General features: G+C 43.3%; 1 protein-coding gene across 2 annotated transcripts; it reads right to left on the bottom strand.

Annotated features, from left to right (window-relative positions):
* Positions 1-1,447: 1,447 nt before the first annotated feature.
* Positions 1,448-20,950, bottom strand: prkcda (protein kinase C, delta a). 2 transcript variants are annotated; one of them, XM_029114257.2, is made up of 18 exons: positions 20,848-20,950; positions 17,189-17,324; positions 16,901-17,100; positions 13,797-13,866; positions 12,386-12,545; positions 11,649-11,680; positions 11,390-11,475; positions 10,608-10,737; positions 10,429-10,529; positions 9,823-9,922; positions 9,160-9,290; positions 8,831-9,004; positions 8,489-8,580; positions 4,938-5,000; positions 4,606-4,744; positions 4,261-4,449; positions 4,026-4,154; positions 1,448-3,847 (listed from the first exon to the last, which is right to left on the bottom strand). In XM_029114257.2, exons 2-18 carry the CDS (start codon positions 17,301-17,303, stop codon positions 3,689-3,691), a joined length of 2,070 nt encoding a protein of 689 aa, XP_028970090.1. In that variant the 5' UTR covers positions 17,304-17,324; positions 20,848-20,950; the 3' UTR covers positions 1,448-3,688. The 2 variants fall into 2 exon arrangements, with proteins under 2 accessions (XP_028970090.1, XP_028970091.1); XM_029114258.2 differs by lacking the exon at positions 20,848-20,950 and adding an exon at positions 20,497-20,818.
* Between the last annotated feature and the right edge of the window lie 477 nt (positions 20,951-21,427).

Here is a 21,427-nt window from a genome sequence, read left to right as displayed (position 1 = left end):
TGGAAGGCCTTGATTGTTATCTTATATATAATTACATTTCCAACTGATCACATTCGCAGATGGTTTGTGTATAACCCTAATCCTATTTTTGTCTACTCACAAAGCATACAAGTATGCTCAAATTCATAGAGGTTCCATTGAAAAATCCACAGATTTCTTTTTCTACATAATTTCAATTTCAGATTCAGATGTATAAAAATGTATACACATTTTTATTTTATTTTTTACTTCCCCCCAGAACTATTTTATTATGTCACTGGCTAGATTGTCTCATAGCCCACATTCAGCCTGTGGACCTTGCCCACCGCTGCCCTATAGCCTATATCATGTTATACAAATGCTTTCCACTCAGTTATCATACAATAAATGTAGTTATAAAAACAAATTGTAAAAGGCCTTGGACCATTCCCAACCTCCTTCAGACTATGACCTATTAGTGTTTAGTGCAGTCCGTTCTATTCATTATATTTGTAACCTAAAAAAATCAAGATAACTTTTGAAAAGAAAAACAACCAGAATTAGTGGCAAATTAGTTCCATTGCTTGGCATCGTGGCACACATTTCTCCACATAATTAGCTGTTTAAAATTGATGTTGGGGGCTGTTCAAAGATGGAGTGCTGCGTGCATTTTATTATCTTAGCATTGGGAAGGATTGTTTTTATTGGACCTGGGGGGGTCATCCCCATTTAGTTTAATTCATAATTAATTCACTGCATCACTGCAGAAAATACCAACAGACTCGAGACTGTGTTGAGATATGTTTCTTTAGTGTCTTTTAAAGCACATCCAATACTGTTCTGGTTCTCATCACACTGTTTGCTCATCCAGGTCTGGAAGAATCCTTGTGCACTTGAAGGAATGTGGCCTCAAACCTTCTACCTCACCGGAGTTCACAGACAACCAAGCCCTTACAAGTTGTTGCTGGAGTGAAATGAGAAAAAGCAACAACATTAAAAAGCTCACCCCTCATTCCAGGTTGGGATTCCACTACTCTGAGGGACACCAGACTTATCAGGATTTAAACCCTGGTCTAGAAATGACACATGTAACCTGCAATGCAGTAACTTCATCTCTATGCTATTCAGGGACCATTGTGCCTTTTTCTGATGATACTTGATACAAATATTCTGGTCAATGGAAATTGGGGATAACACACTATAACATTTGATAACATTAAACAGAGTAAGTCATTATTCAATTTACTTTAAACAAAAACATAACTTTGCTGTTGGATTTTAGATTTATATCAAATAAATGAAAAATTACCCTAATCTTGTCATCCAGACGAACATGTTCATTGGCCAAAAAGAACATTGATCCTTTTGCAATATTGCCCATTGTTTGTACCGGTTCCCATTTTACACAAAACAAAGGTGTTTTTTCCATTTCTTCTCAAGTTCTGTTAATGTTGTTCCTATAACATCACACACTGAATAACACTTGAAGTGTAACTGAAGACACCGAGTTGATGATTTTTTATTAAGATGTAAAAGATGGAGACAGTAAAAAAGCACATCCTCACCATACCAATAATATACATGTTACAACAATATACATATAGATCTATAGTCACCGTCTAAAGTCCCATTCAAATAAAGACGTTCACATAAATGTAACATCATACACAATATTCATTCACACCCAATCTTTCTTTGTCCCAGGTGAGGTTACATGAAAGAGCGGGAATACCTGTTGCTCAGTCAAATACTGGACTTAAAACAAAATGGCACAAAGTCCAACCGTCCACAAACACACTGAAAACACCCTTATACTTGGCCCATAGACGGAAGGGCTCCCCCTATAGTCACAAATTGGAAAAACGGATCTTATAAGAATAATGTGACACATTCAGAGATAGCTGAGATTGAGAGGTGGTTGCTATTGACATGCAGAAAGCTCAGTCACACAAACTCTCTACATTGTCATTCCCTTTCACAAACGCATGCAAGCAAGCACGCACACACATACACTACTCCAACCTGAAAATATGTTTGACTACTAAAGGGATAGTTCAAACAGAAATTAAGTTTGGGTGAAAAACTCCTTCTGGAATTCATGAGTCATTATTTATTTCAGCCTGCATGAATCGCTTCATTCAAACTAATGAATTAAAACCTAGTGACCTCATCTAGCAAAAGCTGCATTGTAAGCAGAAACTAACTAGAAAGGACTTCACATTATGTTTAGTAATCTCTCATCTTAGATTGAATACTGTCAAAATGCAGCAGGAATTAGTTTTTAATCCAAACCGGCACCATTTTCCCAAGCCACTCAGTAATATCATCTGGAAGAAGTAAACAACTACACGGAGCCAGATACCGTTGTAGCTTAATTTCCTTTGTTGGGAGTTGAGAATCGTACAGATGCAGTTGAGGCTTTTTGGAATCCATATACACACAATGGACATTTCATGGAAACAAGTGGGGAAAAGATGACTTGCTCATTTATTGAAATTAGCCTATCATTGTTCCCATCAGAAATTGCCTACATTTAGCCTACTATTTTGTAACTACACGTATTTCATTCTACATGGCACCGGTAAAAATCAGATACTAATATTGAGTCAACCCCAATATATGTTTATGTTTTTGTCATCCACTGCTTTACAGCTATAAATGTATTTTACCACAACCACTGATTACTATATGCTAGCTATGCTACCAGCTAACAGTATTTAGCCATTAGCAACAAAATTATTGCTATCGTCATGCAGCAAACAGAAATATATACAAAATATATATGCAGTACATTTGACTTCAGTGACTGCATTCTGGGCCTGTTAAATAAATGATTAATAAATCACTCTGTTCTTTGACTGTGGCATTGATTGCATCCACCTTGAAGTATCAAACAAGGAACGTAAAAATGACAGGAGTATGCTATGAACATTTCACACTGGACGAGGACCACGAATCAGGGATACCTTACCCAGTTCAACCCTTAATAGAGTTTGTAAGAATTATTTGTCTTGTTAAGTTAAAACACGTGGCATATATGTAATTGGTTTATTACACTGCAAATTAGCCAACTAGCTGGCTAACCGCAATTTGTGTGTAATATGATTTCATAAAATTGAGAATACAAGAAAGTAAATGCCATGGGCATGAAGATGGATAAAATGTGTGAAGATAACTGACTGGAAAACATAGGAAGAATTTGCGCCGCATAAGTATATTGTAAAAGTGAAATCATTCTCTCGAGGATGAAAACATTGACAGAATCTTTGAATGAAAACAATGTCACCAGTCTTATTTTGATGTGCTTTCCGAGTTAGTATCTGATTGCATTGCAACTTTTGATAGAACAGTTTGCACGGTTTAAAGTCATGGATTTTGACAAAGCTAATGATTCTCCATGGGCCTTCAGACACATCCCGAAGACCATGATTTATCCAACCATGTTTTTAGGTCGAACTATCCTTAGGCCCTCCCACATCTGGACATTCTAGCATGCAAACAAACAAGAACACTTAGCTGTACAACAGAGGCCCATTCCTGTATAAGATAACTCTTATAATTTCTCTAAGTACGTACCCGAGGAGGAAAAGGCTTGCGCTTCAGTGACAAATACTTAACATATAACAGCTCACTCAAGTTGAAGGTTTGATCCACGTGAATGACGTCACCTTGACAAATATATCACTGAGAACCACTGGCATGACGACAGGCTGGGAGGGCTCCACCTCGGTCACTTTTCCAGAAGTAGCTCCATGTCTGGGTTGATGAATGAGAAGCCAGCGAAAGCTGATTGGTCCATGGAATCCATGAAGTTCTTGTCGCCATGGGAGAGGCGGGGCTTCTCGCTGAGGAACTCACGGTCGAAGTTGCTGCAGTCGTTGGGGGCTTTCTGAGATTGACAGGCAAGATATGTCAATTATCAGTACACATTTTTTACACACATGAATGGCAATCAGTGACTGCCTCTACTCTCCTTTGTATCTTCCCCAAATGTGTTGTTTTATGGTAGGCCTATCTATTTCAACTGTGTTATGTCATCACTATAAAACCTAATTCCTAAACCGTACCACTTTGGGTCTGAAGGGGGGATCCACTTCTCTCCTCTCCAGGGCAGGCCAACTGATGGTCTTGAAGAAGGGGTGGGAACGGATATTACCCACAACACCTAGCCTTCGAGTGGAGTCTCTTTCAAACAGCTGCCGAGAAAGAGGAGAGAAACCGTGAGTAATAGATGGAAATAAACACAGGATACAGACTCAAAGGCAGAACAGGGACTGTGTTTTGGAGTGGGGTTATACAGACCCTCTCCATCAGGTCCTTGGCCTCCTTGGTAATCCAGCGAGGGTAGTGGGGCGTGTCCATGCGTATAGACTCAAACAGCTCATCCTCATCATCACCATGAAAGGGGGACTGGCCAATCAGCATCTCATACAGCAGCACCCCAAACGACCACCAGTCCACAGAAAAGGAGTACATCTGACCCAGCAGAATCTAAGAGTGATGTCATGAGACAGACATTCACTTTCACTGACATCATCATAGTTTGAGTTTCATTAGTAGTGACTGGTTACCCAATAACACTCTATAGATAGCACTTCTCTGGCCAAAAGCGGGGTACAAAATAGGGAAGAGGGTATCATTTCATACCTCTGGAGCAATGTAATCAGGTGTCCCACAGAAGGTTGTGGCCCGGTTCTCCCCAAACACATTCTCCTTACACATGCCAAAGTCGGCTATCTTCACATGTCCACTATGATCTAACATCACATTGTCCAACTTCAGGTCTCTGGGGGTAGAGACCAATACATTGAGGGAGGGGAAAACAGGCTGGGAAGACAGGTGAAAGACTGATAGAGGGAATAGAGTTATCAATATCTATCACCTCAGAGGGAGGCCTTCTCTTTTATCCGTATGGTACAGAGACTGAGGCGGTGAGAAGTGAATACCTCAGAGTGCTGATGCTGGTATTTCCAATTTACCTGTATATTATTCCTTTGGAGTGCAGAAACTGAAGGCCACAGATGATCTCAGCCGAGTAGAACCTGGAGGGAGATAAAAAAGAAAAGATAGACGAGAAGAGAGAAACACGTCAGTACAGTTTAGAGGTTCAGCTAGCTGGCAGCAGAGTACCACTCCATCAATCTACCTTCCTATTGAGTTGGCCCCTGAACACTGTTGTTTATCCATAATGACACTAGTCCAGTGTGTAGATAGCTGCATTATTAAAGAGGCCACTTTTGTAACGTGCCAGCCAGAGAAGACAGCTGAACAATACCCTCATACAGATGGTGAAACAGGAGAAACCAGTGCTACAGCCAAGTCAGCTCTGGAGGCTTACCCTATCTCTGACCTGCTTCAGTTTTCACCTCTGGGATATGGGACTGACTGGCTCTTGATATGGTTTGAGATAGCTTCTGTATGCTTTTTTCACTGATGACTGATTTTGATTAAGTGGCTCACTGACCAACAGGTGAGCTCTGACCAAACAAGTTTCTTTCCCCCTTAACTCTCAAACTCAACCCTCAGCCATTTTCTAGATGTCCTGGTGTCAAACAGCTCGGCTTTGATATTTTATGTCATAATTGTGCACCACCATTACATATTAAAACCTCATTCAAATGAAGTGCCCATTATTTATTATGAACTTCAGATAGTCTGACCATAGGCTTTCTAAAGTACCAGTGGACATGTCCCTCGTAACATTTCTCCAACTCAACCCCAACATGTTCACCATAGTAGTGAAGACCAGGCTTTTGTGTTGCTGTATTATTTCTGAAGTTCTTATATCATTTTAACGTCCTTGAAATAGTTAATTGAAATGAGGTATAATTTAGAGTATCAACATGACAGATGGTGGCTCGAAGCCTTTTGGAATTCAGTGAGGAAAAAAAAATGTTTCAAAATGTTCCTATGGGGAAACCTGATTTTCCAAACGTTAAGGGTTTTAAGCATGAACTGCATGTTTGAAGTCCTGCCACAACATCTTGTGTTTAGGTCGTGTGTTTTGGATTATTGTTTGGCTACTCAATCAAGATGCACTTCATATTCAGCTCCCAAGCAGATCCTCTGACATCCTCTTTAACACATAATTCTTTAATACAGTACACACATTATACTTCTCTCAATGATCTCAGTTTTCAAGGTCCATAAGCTTCCAATCATCTCCCAAACATCCCATTACGACAACATGCCCTTTGATATGAGGTTAATAGGTTAATGCTGTGTTTGGTTTCCGCCTGAGACAATGGGACCCCAGCATAAAAACGCTGCCCTTCAAACTATTGTACAAGTTTTATGTCCCAGTATGCGACACACTCGTACAATTGGACATGTTTTTTGTCCCAGTATTGGACACAGTGTACTAGCCCAGGGACACAGTGTACTAGTCCAGGGACACAGTGTACTAGTCCAGGGACACAGTGTACTAGCCCAGGGACACAGTGTACTAGCCCAGGGACACAGTGTACTAGCCCTGGGACACAGTGTACTAGTCCTGGGGCACAGTGTACTAGTCCAGGGACACAGTGTACTAGTCCAGGGACACAGTGTACTAGCCCAGGGACACAGTGTACTAGCCCAGGGACACAGTGTACTAGTCCTGGGGCACAGTGTACTAGTCCAGGGACACAATGTACTAGTCCAGGGACACAGTGTACTAATCCTGGGGCACAGTGTACTAATCCTGGGGCACAGTGTACTAGCCCAGGGACACAGTGTACTAGCCCAGGGACACAGTGTACTAGTCCAGGGACACAGTGTACTAGCCCAGGGACACAGTGTACTAATCCTGGGACACAGTGTACTAGCCCAGGGACACAGTGTACTAATCCTGGGACACAGTGTACTAGTCCAGGGGCACAGTGTACTAGTCCAGGGGCACACTGTACTAGTCCAGGGGCACACTGTACTGGTCCAGGGGCACACTGTACTGGTCCAGGGGCACACTGTACTGGTCCAGGGGCACAGTGTACTGGCCCAGGGGCACAGTGTACTGGCCCAGGGGCACAGTGTACTGGCCCAGGGGCACAGTGTACTGGCCCAGGGGCACAGTGTACTGGCCCAGGGGCACAGTGTACTAATCCTGGGACACAGTGTACTAGTCCAGGGGCACAGTGTACTAGTCCAGGGGCACACTGTACTAGTCCAGGGGCACACTGTACTGGTCCAGGGGCACACTGTACTGGTCCAGGGGCACACTGTACTGGTCCAGGGGCACAGTGTACTGGCCCAGGGGCACAGTGTACTGGCCCAGGGGCACAGTGTACTGGCCCAGGGGCACAGTGTACTGGCCCAGGGGCACAGTGTACTGGCCCAGGGGCACAGTGTATTGGTCCAGGGGCACAGTGTACTGGTCCAGGGGCACAGTGTACTAGTCCAGGGGCACAGTGTACTAGTCCAGGGACACAGTGTACTAGTCCAGGGACACAGTGTACTAGTCCAGGGACACAGTGTACTAGTCCAGGGACACAGTGTACTAGTCCAGGGACACAGTGTACTAGTCCAGGGACACAGTGTACTAGTCCAGGGGCACTGTATCAAAAAATGCCAGACAGTGACAACTCCATTATTGAGAAAATTGAGGAATGGGATTTTCTGTTGTACATTGTGTCTATGGAGTCAACTACAGTGATTATGTCACTGGGCTAAGAGAGTCGGGTCCGCCAGGTTCATGGGGGTCTGTGATAGTAAGACTATTTGGAAACTCAGCAGTGCACCAATCCACCAAAGGAAAAGCATTACATAACTAGGAAACCTAACTCAAGAGAGACATTCCAGTCAGCTCTGCCTGAAGGAGAGCGTGTCCCTCTCTGATCCGGGGAGAGTGCGTGTCCAAACGTTTGTGACACCCATCCAACATCCACATCTGGTCAGCAGCCATGTGACCTCCACTGAGTTTGACCTCACACAAACTCTTTCTGAATCTACAGTCCTCTATCAGTAGTGGGCACACACAGAAAGACAAACTCTGTAAGGTCAAGACATTGCCAAACACCCAGAATCATCCACAAATGCACTATATTTGTATAAGCAGTAGGGAAAGTCCATCTGTTCATAATGCAGACACAGCTCACGACAGACTTCCTCAACCTAGAGGGCCAACATCCTGACGCGGCTGAATGTTTAGCAAAGGAGACTCAGATGGGTTTGGGAAGTCAGTGGGAGAAGTGAAACACACTTCCTTAGTTTATTTATTTGATTAAAATTGAATAAAAACATCTTTGAAACCCACTGTCAACATGTCACTTCAACCTTGGTGACAAACTGGAATATTTTCACAGTTGAACCTGATGACTCCTTCCTACGCATGAGCTCAGCAAGCCAATGTTGCCATGACATTGCCTAGGCTTGTGGGATTTGGAGAAGCGGTTTCTATATGTCTTCATAGTGTGCTATCTTATGTCTCTGACTGTAAACACCATCTTTGTTTAATGGCTGTCTGGTTTCCATCAGTGTTGTATGTCTCTAAGAGGCAGGGAGGAATGGGGATGGATGTGTGTTTGTGGGAGCCTGTGTGGCTGGTGAAACTCACATTGCTCTGTAGAGGTCAAAGCGTCCTTTCTCCTGAATATGGAACATCAGGTCTCCTCCATTCAGATACTCCATGACAAAGAACAGGTGTTCCTGTGAACAACAGGGTCCAGGTCAGTCATATAAAACGTAGTCAGGTTAAACCACTGAACACAGTAATAGTGGAATCTATGGAAAAACCTTTGTCATGTGCTTACAGCTTTTGATATTTTGAATGCTAGTAAATAATAATAATAAAAAAAGGTTCCCTGTTCCGTGTTTGCTTCTCTGAATCACATGTATCCATACTGTTGCTGGAACAACAACCAGTGCGCGACAATGTGTGAAGGTTTCGGGTCCTCACCTTGGACTGGAAGGTGGAGTAGAGGTGTGTTAAGAAGGGGTTGTCCCAGGCCAAGGCCAGGACTCTCTTCTCCACCATGGTACACTCCACATCATCATCCATTAGCACTACGTCCTTCTTCAGCGCCTTTATCGCAAACCACTCCCCCTGCCCTTTCAACTCTGCCAGCAGGACCTGGGAGAAAAGAGGGGAGAACTTGATCACACATGATAATGGAGTTAATGTCACCATTAAGTCTGTTGTTGACTGGTTTCCTGGAAGTACCCTGTTCTGTGGTGGGTATACTGCTGCCTGCTCTAGGGTCCTGGTGACGGCTGAACCAGGCTCACCTTGCCAAAGCTGCCCTTGCCCAGGACCTTGTGAAAGACAAAGTTGTCTACGTTGATGCGTGTCAGGTGGGTGAGGCGAGACGAGGGCTGGGGGATGGAGCCCTCCCACAGCTTGCCATAGGGGCCACCGTCTGAGAAACACAAAGTTAATTTGTGGTTTTTCATTACCATCATTTTCTTCTTCATCCTCATGAATATATTCATTATTCCACTATATACCAGACCACATTAGTCTGCAAACCAGGTTCTAGTGAATTTAACAAATTATCATCTAAACACAGTCAGACACACAACACTAACCACTGACATCATGACCACAACACTGACATCAAGACAACAACACTAACCACTGACATCATAACCACAACACTGACTAGTGACATCATGACCACAACACTGACATCATGACCACAACACTGACCAGAGACATCATAACCACAACACTGACCAGTGACATCATGACCACAACACTGACTAGTGACATCATGACTGCAACACTGACATCATGACCACAACACTGACCAGTGACATCATAACCACAACACTGACATCATGACCACAACACTGACATCATGACCACAACACTGACCAGTGACATCATGACCACAACACTGACCAGAGACATCATTACCACAGCACTGACATCATGACCACAACACTGACCATTGACATCCAGACCACCAGTGGAGTTCCTATTGACCTCCTCATAGACCCCCACATCTGGCTCCAGTAACGCTGCGTCTGAGCGCCGACTGGTGGATTTCTGAAAGATAAAGAGGATGATGATGAAAGTTACAGGGGTAGTGAGAGAAGTGGGGGATGTGATTGGCTCACAGTACCAGTTCTGTTAGTAGAACTGTTACAGTGTTTCACTTGAACCGGTGTCATAAGGTTGACATAATGCCCTTATAAGAATGACATAGCAGTTTATTGATTGGGTCCATAGTAATAACATAATAGCCAAACACTCACACTAACATGAGATACACACGTCTTCATTCTGCTTTCAATCATGTTCTACAGGCCTCACTTCGAATCTCTTTACATTTTTACTTGTTTGTTGTTTGTCTTAAAACAATAGAGTTGTGCTCTCATGCAAAGCAGTTGGGTCAAAGGTTTTTGTGTGACCAAAATGTTCAGCTTTCTAAAAATTCCCATTAAACCTAATACCTTGCTATTGTCAATGCTGTTCCGTACGGACCATCCGTCCATCCATATATACATCATATACAGCACACCTTCACACACACCAAACGGCCATCCTCTCACCTGGCTGACTTGAGTCAGTGCTTCCGCTAGTAGTTTCTGGTTGATTCCACAAAGGTTGGCCACTTTGTCCTGACACTTATGGTGTACATTCATGGCACAATCTAGATGAGCAGAGTACAGTTAGATACAATGATAAAACACGCACACACACACATGCACGCACACACATGCCTCCTCACCTTCACACTTCAGACCCTGTTTGACCAGGCCCCACAGCAGGCTTCCACAGTGGTCACAGAAGGTGGGACTCATGTAGTTGTGATTCTTGAAGCGGTGCGGCATGTCGATCTTAAAACGCTCCTTCTGGAACTGTGATGGACACACACAGAACCTATCACCACTCACACCCATGGTTACCAGGGTGGGCCAAAACACCCGCCTGCCAGCAAACCTCGTGGCCCGATGCATCGGTCTCATTATCCCCATCTATCGCTCCGTCTATTTCCACTTGCTCTTACTCTTTTATTTCGTTTGGGCTGTCTGACCACAAGAGTCTCTCCCTGTGCCTGACCTTTGGCACAGACTGAGAAACAGCCCATTTGCCTCCTGCCCTGCTCTGTCCAGTCTACAGAGGGCCTTATTTAAGCCCTTCTCACTCAGAACACACCCCTTACCCCTTGCGTGAATGCAGATTCCCCCCCCCTGTTAGATATGTCACCCATTCAGCTCAGTTATCTATACTCTTTGCTCCGCTCTATTGACGAATATTGATGAGAATGTGAGAGGACCTAATCCGATTGGCTGCCGGGCTTAGGCTGCAGCTCTGACTGATGCCCGTTCGTTTGGACTCTGACCATATTATCACACCTTCACAGCAAATGGCATAACGGCTATTGTTCGACGTGTCCAAAGAGGGAACCATCCTGAGCAGCTGAATACATGGAACAGAAGATGTTGGCGGGACTGACACATAGACAGGGAAATGACCTAAATAACGAAGGAGTTAGTAGTCCTGACGTACCACAGTGTCCCGGCTGTTGGCTGCCGTGCCCGTACACCGGCCGATAATTTTGTCGATGCATTTCTTGTGGATGGCCGCATTGCATTCTGGGAGAGAAGTCATACTGAGTACACTGACGGCAGGTGAGAAGCATTCATAAAGGCAGAGAAAGGGAGTACTGAATACACTGCTCTGTATTGACAGATTGTGCTTGTAGATTTTGTATCTGGGATCCAGCTACGTTGTGTGTACGTGTTTGTCCACATTAGCGCATACTTACGTCTGCACTTGTAGCCTTGCTTGTTGAGCCCCCTGTAGAAGACAAAGGACTCTGAGATTGAGGAGGGCCAACGATGATGATAATAATCTTGTGATTAGGGGCTGTAGTGAAAATTAAGTGCTAGATGACATTTAAGCATCGTTTCTACAGGAACTATTCTACCGCCTCTTCATACTCATACGTTTGGCATTAAATCTGCTCCGCGAGACAGACATAAACTCTTGGTCTTCCTATGAGCTTATTCTCCTTTCTCAGTGGCTTAGTAAAAAGTAGACCGACCAAGACCTTGCTACTTAAGGTAGATGAGTGGAATGGATAATAAATGGCCTCAGAGTGAAGCAGCACAGTGCTGAGATGGAAACTGATCAACCAGGTTGATTTTACCATGGTGCAGTTTTTCCATTGTTATCTATCCAGATTTAGTTTATCCCTCATCTTCACCTTTAAGGTCATTCACTTTGTTTATGTTGTCTCTCAGCTGTACGACCACATGAATAAATATGTGAACTTTGGTCCAGTTGTGTCTACTTGCTCTCTGACCGGTTCATAGTACCCCTGGGGGTGTTTTCCCTAGGGTTCAACCTATATTTTACCTAAATGCATTTAAACTGAATGAACAGAACAGACAAATCAATGCAGAATTCTATAAGGAACCACATCTGTTAGCATTAGACTACACAATAGTAGTGCTTGGACTAAACAGACATGGAGTTGGATGGACAAACTGAATTACTGACCAGACAAACTCTCTGCAGACAGAGCAGAAGGTAGGCTGTCTGAAAAAGGTGGCGATGAACTCGTGACATTTGACCTCATGGATCTTGGCCTGTTTGATGGCTCCTCGTCTGCGGTTTAGGGTGGGTCCACCTTCTTCCTCTTTTGTTGGAGGCTTGGCCTCTATGAGTATAGGGAGAGGACATTCAGACTATAGGGAGAGGACATTCAGACTATAGGGAGAGGGCATTCAGACTATAGGGAGAGGACATTCAGACTGAGGGAGAGGACATTCAGACTATAGGGAGAGGACATTCAGACTATAGGGAGAGGACATTCAGACTATAGGGAGAGGGCATTCAGACTATAGGGAGAGGGCATTCAGACTATAGGGAGAGGACATTCAGACTATAGGGAGAGGACATTCAGACTATAGGGAGAGGACATTCAGACTATAGGGAGAGGACATTCAGACTATAGGGAGAGGACATTCAGACTATAGGGAGAGGACAATCAGACTATAGGGAGAGGACATTCAGACTATAGGAGGAGGACATTAAGTCTATAGGAGGAGGACATTAAGTCTATAGGAGGAGGACATTAAGTCTATAGGAGGAGGACATTAAGTCTATAGGGAGAGGACATTCAGACTATAGGGACAGGGCATTCAGACTATAGGGAGAGGACATTCAGACTATAGGGAGAGGACATTCAGACTATAGGGAGAGGACATTCAGACTATAGGGACAGGGCATTCAGACTATAGGGAGAGGACATTCAGACTATAGGGAGAGGACATTAAGTCTATAGGAGGAGGACATTAAGTCTATAGGGAGAGGACATTAAGTCTATAGGGAGAGGACATTCAGACTATAGGGAGAGGACATTAAGTCTATAGGAGGAGGACATTAAGTCTATAGGGAGAGGACATTCAGACTATAGGGAGAGGACATTAAGTCTATAGGAGGAGGACATTAAGTCTATAGGAGGAGGACATTAAGTCTATAGGGAGAGGACATTCAGACTATAGGGACAGGGCATTCAGACTATAGGGACAGGGCATTCAGACTATAGGGACAGGGCATTCAGACTATAGGGACAGGGCATTCAGACTATAGGGACAGGGCATTCAGATTAACAGTGAAGTGGTTATGATTTAAAAACATTACTGCTGCATTAGGAACCCTAGTGACAATATTTGTAGCGTTGGTTCACTGTAGTATGAAAAGGTTTTGATTTATAATATAATAAAATAAATAGGGGACAGATGTATGACAACATGAGGGGAAAGATGTATTACACCATGAGGGGACGGATGTATGACAACATGAGGGGAAAGATGTATTACACCATGAGGGGACGGATGTATGACAACATGAGGGGAAAGATGTATTACACCATGAGGGGACGGATGTATGACAACATGTGTCTCACCTGTATCAGCTGTTTCCTCCATCAGGTACTGGACGGCCATCATCACCTTCCCTGAGGGCTGCAGGTCCACCTGAAAACACACACAAGTTGGCCTGATCACTGAGGATGACAAGCCAGCCTACAGGCGTCAGGTCAGGGGCCAGTGTGTCGCCACCCCTCCCTCAACGTCACCAAGGGTCTGAATGTGGGTCACAGGAAACAAAGGGGCAGGCTGAACTGAAGCCTGTCAAAAGGTTTGTGTATACATCACAGAGAAATGAGCATGGTCCATGCACACACACACACACACACACACACAGTTCAGAACAGTGCCCTGAAATCCTCTAATCATGGTACAGCTGCCCCACTATGAATGACAGCCTGTGTCAACACTTGGTATGACAGCAGCACCACCCTCGGTCACAGGGTGTTTCAGGTGGTGCCAGTTAATCACCGTCATCTAACACTCCTACACCAATGTCAGAGGATGCCACAATAGTCATTAACCCCAGCCACTCAAGCGTTGGACTATTCTATATACTGCAGCATGACAGGCAGAGAAGTACCAAGGCCTAAAAAGTGTGTAACCAAAAGGACCCTGCACAGCTTCGACCCCCAAGCCATAACTGTCAAAAAGGACTGCCAGATGATAATCAAAAGGCTCCCTGCCAGGTCCCATTTATGCACACATGGTTCAGCATTGACTTTATGGTCAGACACTGGAAGCTACCCAAGTGCACACAGTACACACCAGAGACAGGATAATGCTGCTCACATGCACAATTTTAAATTCACCACATACACTGCTGCTACAGTTTATTATCTATAACGTTTGCCATGGTCACTTGACCCCTTTCTATGTACAACCCTGTTTCCAAAAACGCTGCATAAACGCAAAGAAAAACTGAATGAAAATTATTTAATCCCTATATTTAATTGAAAATAGTACAAAGACAACATATCAAATGTTGAAACTGAGAAATGTTATTGTTTTTGAAAAAGATATGCCCATTTTTAATTTGATGTCAGCAACATCTTCCAAAAAAGTTGGGACAGGGGCAGGTTTATTACTGTGCTGCATCTACTATTCTTTTAACAATACTCTGTAAGCGTTTGGGAACTGAGGAGACCAACTGCTGTTGTTCGGAAAGTGAAATGCTTTCCCTTTCTTGCTTGATATAGGATTTCAGCTGCTCAACAGTTCGAGGTCTCCTCTGCATTCCATAATGCGCCAAATATTTTCAAAGGGTGACAGGTCTGGATTGCAGGCTGGCCAGTTTAGCACCCATAATCTTATACTACAGAGCCATGCGGTTATAATCCGTACAGAATGTGGTTTGGCATTGTCCTGCTGAAATAAGCATGGCTTTCATATGTCATCTGGATGGCAGCATATGTTGCTCCAAAACCTGTATATTGTTTAGAATGAATGATGCCTTCACAGATATGTAAGTCACCCATGCCATTTACACTAATGCACCCCGATACCATCACGGATGCTGGCTTTTGAACTGTGTGCTGATAACAAGGCAGATGGTCCCTTTTCTTTTCAGCCCGCAGTGCCTGTGATTCCACCAAAAAAAATCTCATTTTGATTTGTCAGACAACAGGACAGATTTCCACTTCGCCTCAGTCCAACTTAAATGAGCTGGAGCCCAGAAAAGGCAGCAGCGTTTCTGGATCTTGTTTATATCTGGTTTCTTCTTTGCATGGTCAAGTTTTAACTTGCATTTGTGGATGGAGCGACATACTGTGTTCAGAGACAATGGTTTTCTGAAGTGTTCCTGAGCCCATGCAGTGATGTCCACTACAGAATCAAGTCTGGTTTTAATGCAGTGCCGTCTGAGGGCCCCGAAGATCAAGGCTATCCAATATTGGTTTTTCCTTGCATACAGAGATTTCTCTGGATTCTTTGAAACTTTTAATGATATTATGTACCATAGATGATGAGATCCCCAAACTCTTTGCAATTGAGAAACGATATTCTTAAATTGGTGCACTATTTGCCCACGCAGTCTTTCACAGAGTGGTGAAACCCACCCCACCCTCACTTCTGACAGACCCATCCTCTTTGGAATATCTTTTTATACCCAATTATTGACCTGTTGCCTAATTAGTTGTGAAGTGTTCCACCAGGTTTTTGCCGGACGACCTAAGCGGAGCCGGCCAAGAAGAGTGAATGTCTCTTACTGAGTGAGTGCCTGCTTGCCTGACCATTGTTTAATAGCGTAGTGGTTAGAAACACCACATACTAAACAAATTAGGCATTAGGATTTCTTCAAGCTTCAGTAGCGACATTATAGTAAGCCTAAAGTAAAACTGTTGACGGTTATATTGCGATGGATGAATTGCATGGACAAGCATACGGCTCTTGATTTACAAGGTGTAGTTCACAGAGCACAGTGGTTGGCTATTCAACTGTCATTGGAGTGATTGGAGTCATTGTTTTCATTATAGGTACTGTGTAGATTTTAACCGGGCGTCTGCAGTAATCTCTTTCTAATTTAAGGTGTTGAATGTAGTGTAACGATCCTGTTATACCTGTTGTTGGTTTGGTTGTTAACTAACGTAGGGAACTAGTTTTGAGAACTGTGGAGTTTCGACTAATTGGTTTGACATTGCAAGAAGTAAAGACACCACATCTCTACACACGTATCACGTACACTCACACCCACTGTTTAAATAGTGTAGTGGTTAAAGACACAGTCTGTCACATAGTAAACCGCAGATCGAATCCAGCCAGAGCAACAACATTTGTCCCTTCTTATCACGGGCCGGCAGAACTAGGCTTGCCTGGTTCCTCTTCTTGATATTTTTAGCATTACACAACTTTTCCAGTCTTTTGTTGCCTCTGTCCCTGATTTTTTTAAATGTGTGGCTGGCATCAAATTCAAAGTGAGAATGTATTTTTCAAGAGACAATAACATTTCTCGGTTTCAAAATTTGATATGTTGTCTTTGTACTATTTTCTATTGAACATTGTGTTTAAATGATTTGCAAATAAATCATTCTTTCTTCTTTACATTTTACACAGTGTCCCAACTTTTTTGGAAACGGGGTTGTACATTAATACACAATTCATGCAGGTTGCTAAGGATTAACACTGCAGCTAACGTCCCTCCTACCCAGAATTCAGCACGGCCATTGGCTTTTTTGCAGCGCTCAGCAAGGACTGACACGCCCACTGTGACCTCGGCCAATGGCTCCTCTGCAGTCTTCATCAGCACAACCTGCAGGACACGCCCCTCGTAGATGTGGGCGTCGAAGCTGCCCTTCCAGGCCGGGAACATGGTGGGCTTCCTCTGAATCAGGGTCTTACCACGCTCTGGAGAGAAGAGGAGCGGTAGACAGAGGTTAAACAGGTTACAGACTAAAACTATCTAAAAACAATATTGTTTTTTTTAGTGTCTGACCTGTGGTGAGAGCCTCCTTCATCTTGATGGCACAGAAGGGAGGTTCAGAAGGGGCCAGCGGTGACAGCACACCCAAATCATAGGAGTTAAAGGAGATCCGCAGGAAGGGTGCCATGGTGACGAGTCACTGGGCCTCCTGTTCAAAAACACGGCCCAGCGGAATGGTACCAGGAGAGAATTACATTAGTGACAATCCCTCACTAGGCCTGCTGTTCTTACAGCTGTGGCAAGCTGTGAGTCCGTTTTGTGATGAAAGCCATCCACCCTGCACACAGACACATCTGTCACATGCTACTCACGTGGAATTGTGTTCCTAAAGTAGCCCCAAGTGATACATTTCCGATTCAAGTGAAAGCCTTTTGGAGAGTCTCTCTGTGTGTGTCTGTGTGAGCATGCGTCAACTCAACAAACATGTTGTATGAGTCACCTCAACAAATAGAAAGTGACTGTGACACAGGCCTGAGATTCACCCGTATCACTGAAGCAATGATCACACCCCAGAGCTAAAACATCTTTGTTACATCTGACATTCCGCGCACAACATTTGAAGTGACTCGGAGACCTACATTTAACTTTTAAACTCTGACAGCTGGTCAGATATTAGGACAACCCTATTCCAAATCAACACACAGGCTACAGGAGAAACACAAGCAACCGTGCAATTTAAAGACTTCTGTCCACAGAGCAGCTGCTTATATCAGCTGTGTTTTGAGGGAGTGAAATCCATGAGCAGGTCCTCCACGGGTGTACTGTAGCTCTGCTGGTTCAAGACCCTCCGCTCATTGGCCCATACTGGCTTCCAACTAACAAGCTGTGGGTTACTGGTCAGACACACTAACCACACCAGGCTGCTGGTCACCCTGTGGTGTGGGGCAGCCTAATTCATCCTTGTGTCACGTACAGCTATTTGATGCTGTAATGATGTTGTAGTAAAACTTCATCTGTGAAGCTAATAAGTAGCCCTGTCTCGAAACCCTTTTTCAAACTAATATTCTCACTTTATTTGACATAATGTATTTGTTCTTTAGAAAAAAAAAACTATTTCAAAGTCTTTCAATCATCTGCTGTGCCATTCAAAACCTAATTACAAAAAAAAAGGTCAAAGGACTTTCAAAATCCTCTCCATGCGTTCCTGCCTGCACACATTGTTTCATTCACTATCCAAACACATTTTTCAAATAGCTAATTTTTATGAAGGCATTTCCCTCCGTTCCTGGGAGCGTGCATGTTTTAACACGTTCAAAGTCTGAAGCTCCTCACCAACATACCTGTTTTTTTGTTTCATCAGATCTACCTAACACCTCACCAATGTGTCAAAAGGCCAAGAAAAGGCCAAAACTAGGGAGGCGGGAGAGAAACTGTGGAATATGTGGGGCAAGAATATGTATACACTGAGGAAAACATAGAGACATATGCAGACACTGAAGAAAACACAGAGCAGTGAATATGTAGAAACTGAGGATAACATAGAGACGTGAATATGTAGAGACTGAGGAAAACAGAGACATGAATATGTAGAGACAGAGTAAAACAGAGACATGAATATGTAGAGACAGGGGAATGTGTACTGTGTAGTCACTTGCCAATAGTAGAAAAAGTTGAAGTTAATGTTTTCTCCATTTCAATGTGCATCAGATAATTACAATGATCAATCTATTCGCACATGACAGAATGCTATTTTGCAGCTGGGCCTGATAAAGGATAACACGACACATGCTGGTCCTGCAGCTGAGAGTTATTATTTCCTGTGAGAAATTCTGCATCAGCCTGTCAGAGACCTTAACCTTCATTACCACCAAAATGGATATACATCATAAAATAGATCAAGTTTATCAATGACCTGTTTAGATGGAGAGGCTGGTTACTAGTCAGTTGACACTGGTTCAGTGTGTTGCCAGGTGTGTTCACAAGACTGTAGATTATTATGAGAACACAAAAGGAAACAGAGCTACATAAACTGCACACACGCTATCAAAAGCAGTAATCACTCAGTGCCTATAAAATGATGTTATCATCTAACAGGTAAGAGGGGGATGAGGACTGGCAAATGACTACAAGCTGTCAAACAGACCGATAACTCACTATAACGGGCCATTCAAAATGACCACAATTCAACTGTTACTATATCACATCTCCATGGGTCGCTGATCATTAAGATATGCAACTACTAAACACAGACCCACTTAAATACAGAGTAGCCCACCAGGCAGTACAGCCTGTGAATGAAGCTGGCCATCCTCAGGAATGGAGAACGCAACACAGTTGGCACTCTAGTCTTTATTGAGGTGTAAAATATGTAATATTAAATTAATGACGTTACTACACACACACACACACACACACACATCCTTTTAAGAAGAGTGTCTTGAACATCTCAAAAGGCAGAGCTTCCTCTGTTTGTCACGATGTGGCTGTGGTTCAAAACATTCAGTTGGCATTATGATAAGACTGGTGACTCATACAATGCAATGTAAAAGGGGCCTTCCCTAGCAGGCAGAGAGGTATAGAAAATGGCCCTTGCCACCAGAGTGAAGGTATAGAGTGAAGGTCCTCATAACAGTGAAGGTATAGAAACAGTAGGTTATCTTTTAATTAACCAATAACTAACATAGAACTGGTCAGGAAATTAAAGACATTGTGAAACAAAGCGGACAGTTGTGGATAAGTGGAAGTCTTAAGCTATTTCTTCACCAGTTGCAACCCTTTGCATCACGCATGTCTCAAGGAACCCACAGAAATATCAAGAAAGCGAGGTGGTATGTGGACTAATATCTTTTGTCTCATAATCGAGCAAACTGGCAAGACATAATAAACTGCCATTTCAGATTGACAACATGGAAAATTCAATAAATGGGTCCCGTAAGTGCATCTTTGTGAATTCTAGGAGAATTTTAACTCACTTAATATCCAAACGTCTCAATCACTGTAAAGCTGTAGTTAGCCTATTTTGTAGCACTGACAGTCATTTCAAACTGTAAATGATTTTATCTAGCTTAATGAATAGCTCAATTCTGTGTATAGCCTACTTAGGTCTTTTGCGCTGGAAAATGTGTGGCTCTATAGTCATAGAGATAAACTCAACAACAAAACAAATGGTTACTTCTAATTTCTAAAACCCTTCAAAGTTGCACTCAACAAGCGTAACACGGTGAAATTGTCAACCGTTAGTCAATTCTGTTGCTACTATATGCTATTTTACTCCCAATGGGCACTCAATATCTTTAAGAGCTTTAATTCATACTCTTGTGATGGAAAAACGAATTACTGTTCAACATGGCAGAATAAAAAGTGTGCGAAATTCAACTTACTTTAAACTCCTGTAGTTCGGCTGATGAAAAGACACCCAATTGGTGGATTGAACGCTATGCTGTAGCCTACAAATGCGAGCCGCAATGTTACGGATGATGTCAGTGGCCGCCGGAATCAACAGATAACATTACAGTTGTAATACATATTTAAAAGAGGCCAACACAATTCGTGAGAAGTTCCTTCTGCAATTTAGACTATCTGGTCTAGAGAGTGGCTGTTTTTTCTCCTAAAACTATTAAAGCATAGGCTACACTTTTCAAACTACAAAACAAACGCAAGCGCACCAAAGTTACAAACTTTGTATATTTCTCAACTGGTCAAGTGACCGAATGTTTTTTCCGATGACTTACCTCCTCTACTAGATAATTTATTCTTTCGCGACTTTTCTTCTAGTCTACTCTCCGGTTTCTTGTTCTGTGATTCCGTCGTTCGAGGAAGTACAGCTAGCGACGATCTCAGACTTCTCCGTGGACTAAGACGATGTGACGTCGACCAGGTACACACGCGCACACACGCGCACACACACACTGCACTGCAGTATTTGCGCTATTATGCACAGGTGTGTTTCAGTTATTATCTCTTGTGTAGTAATGAATGATCTTGCTATTGTAAACATCACGAAAACATTAATTCCAATAGGTTACCTAAGGATGATTATACAGCCTCCACTACTCCACATAATTGTACTGTTTCAGGCTTTCTCAGCCTACAGATGAGCGTTCCGCAAGTGCCGTGAGACTGGCTGTCCTAGATGTCTGTATGTGGGAGAAGACTTGGGCTGGGTTTTACATGAAGTCTTGCTGTGTGTGGGTTTGGATCACGCGGCTAGGCTGTGGGGTAGTCTGGGTTCGGGCAGAGCTCTGTGGGTGTGGACGTTGTATATTTGGCTGCTGCTACCATTGTCCCCTAAGGCTAATCTGGCACTAAAAT

This window comes from Esox lucius, chromosome 17 (genome assembly GCF_011004845.1).
Source record: "Esox lucius isolate fEsoLuc1 chromosome 17, fEsoLuc1.pri, whole genome shotgun sequence".
NCBI lineage: Eukaryota > Metazoa > Chordata > Actinopteri > Esociformes > Esocidae > Esox > Esox lucius.
This window is presented reverse-complemented; position numbering and strand designations above follow the sequence as displayed.

Bases quoted from the DNA above. Each gene is read 5' to 3' on its own strand.
- prkcda (XM_029114257.2), bottom strand. From the start codon at position 17,303: ATGGCACCCTTCCTGCGGATCTCCTTTAACTCCTATGATTTGGGTGTG. The intron at 9,923-10,428 runs GTGAGAGGATGG...TTTATCTTTCAG, and splicing joins CACTGACTCAAGTCAGCCAG to AAATCCACCAGTCGGCGCTC. The intron at 9,291-9,822 runs GTCAGTGTTGTG...TGTGTTTCTCAG, and splicing joins TGGTGGTCTGGATGTCAATG to ACGGTGGCCCCTATGGCAAG.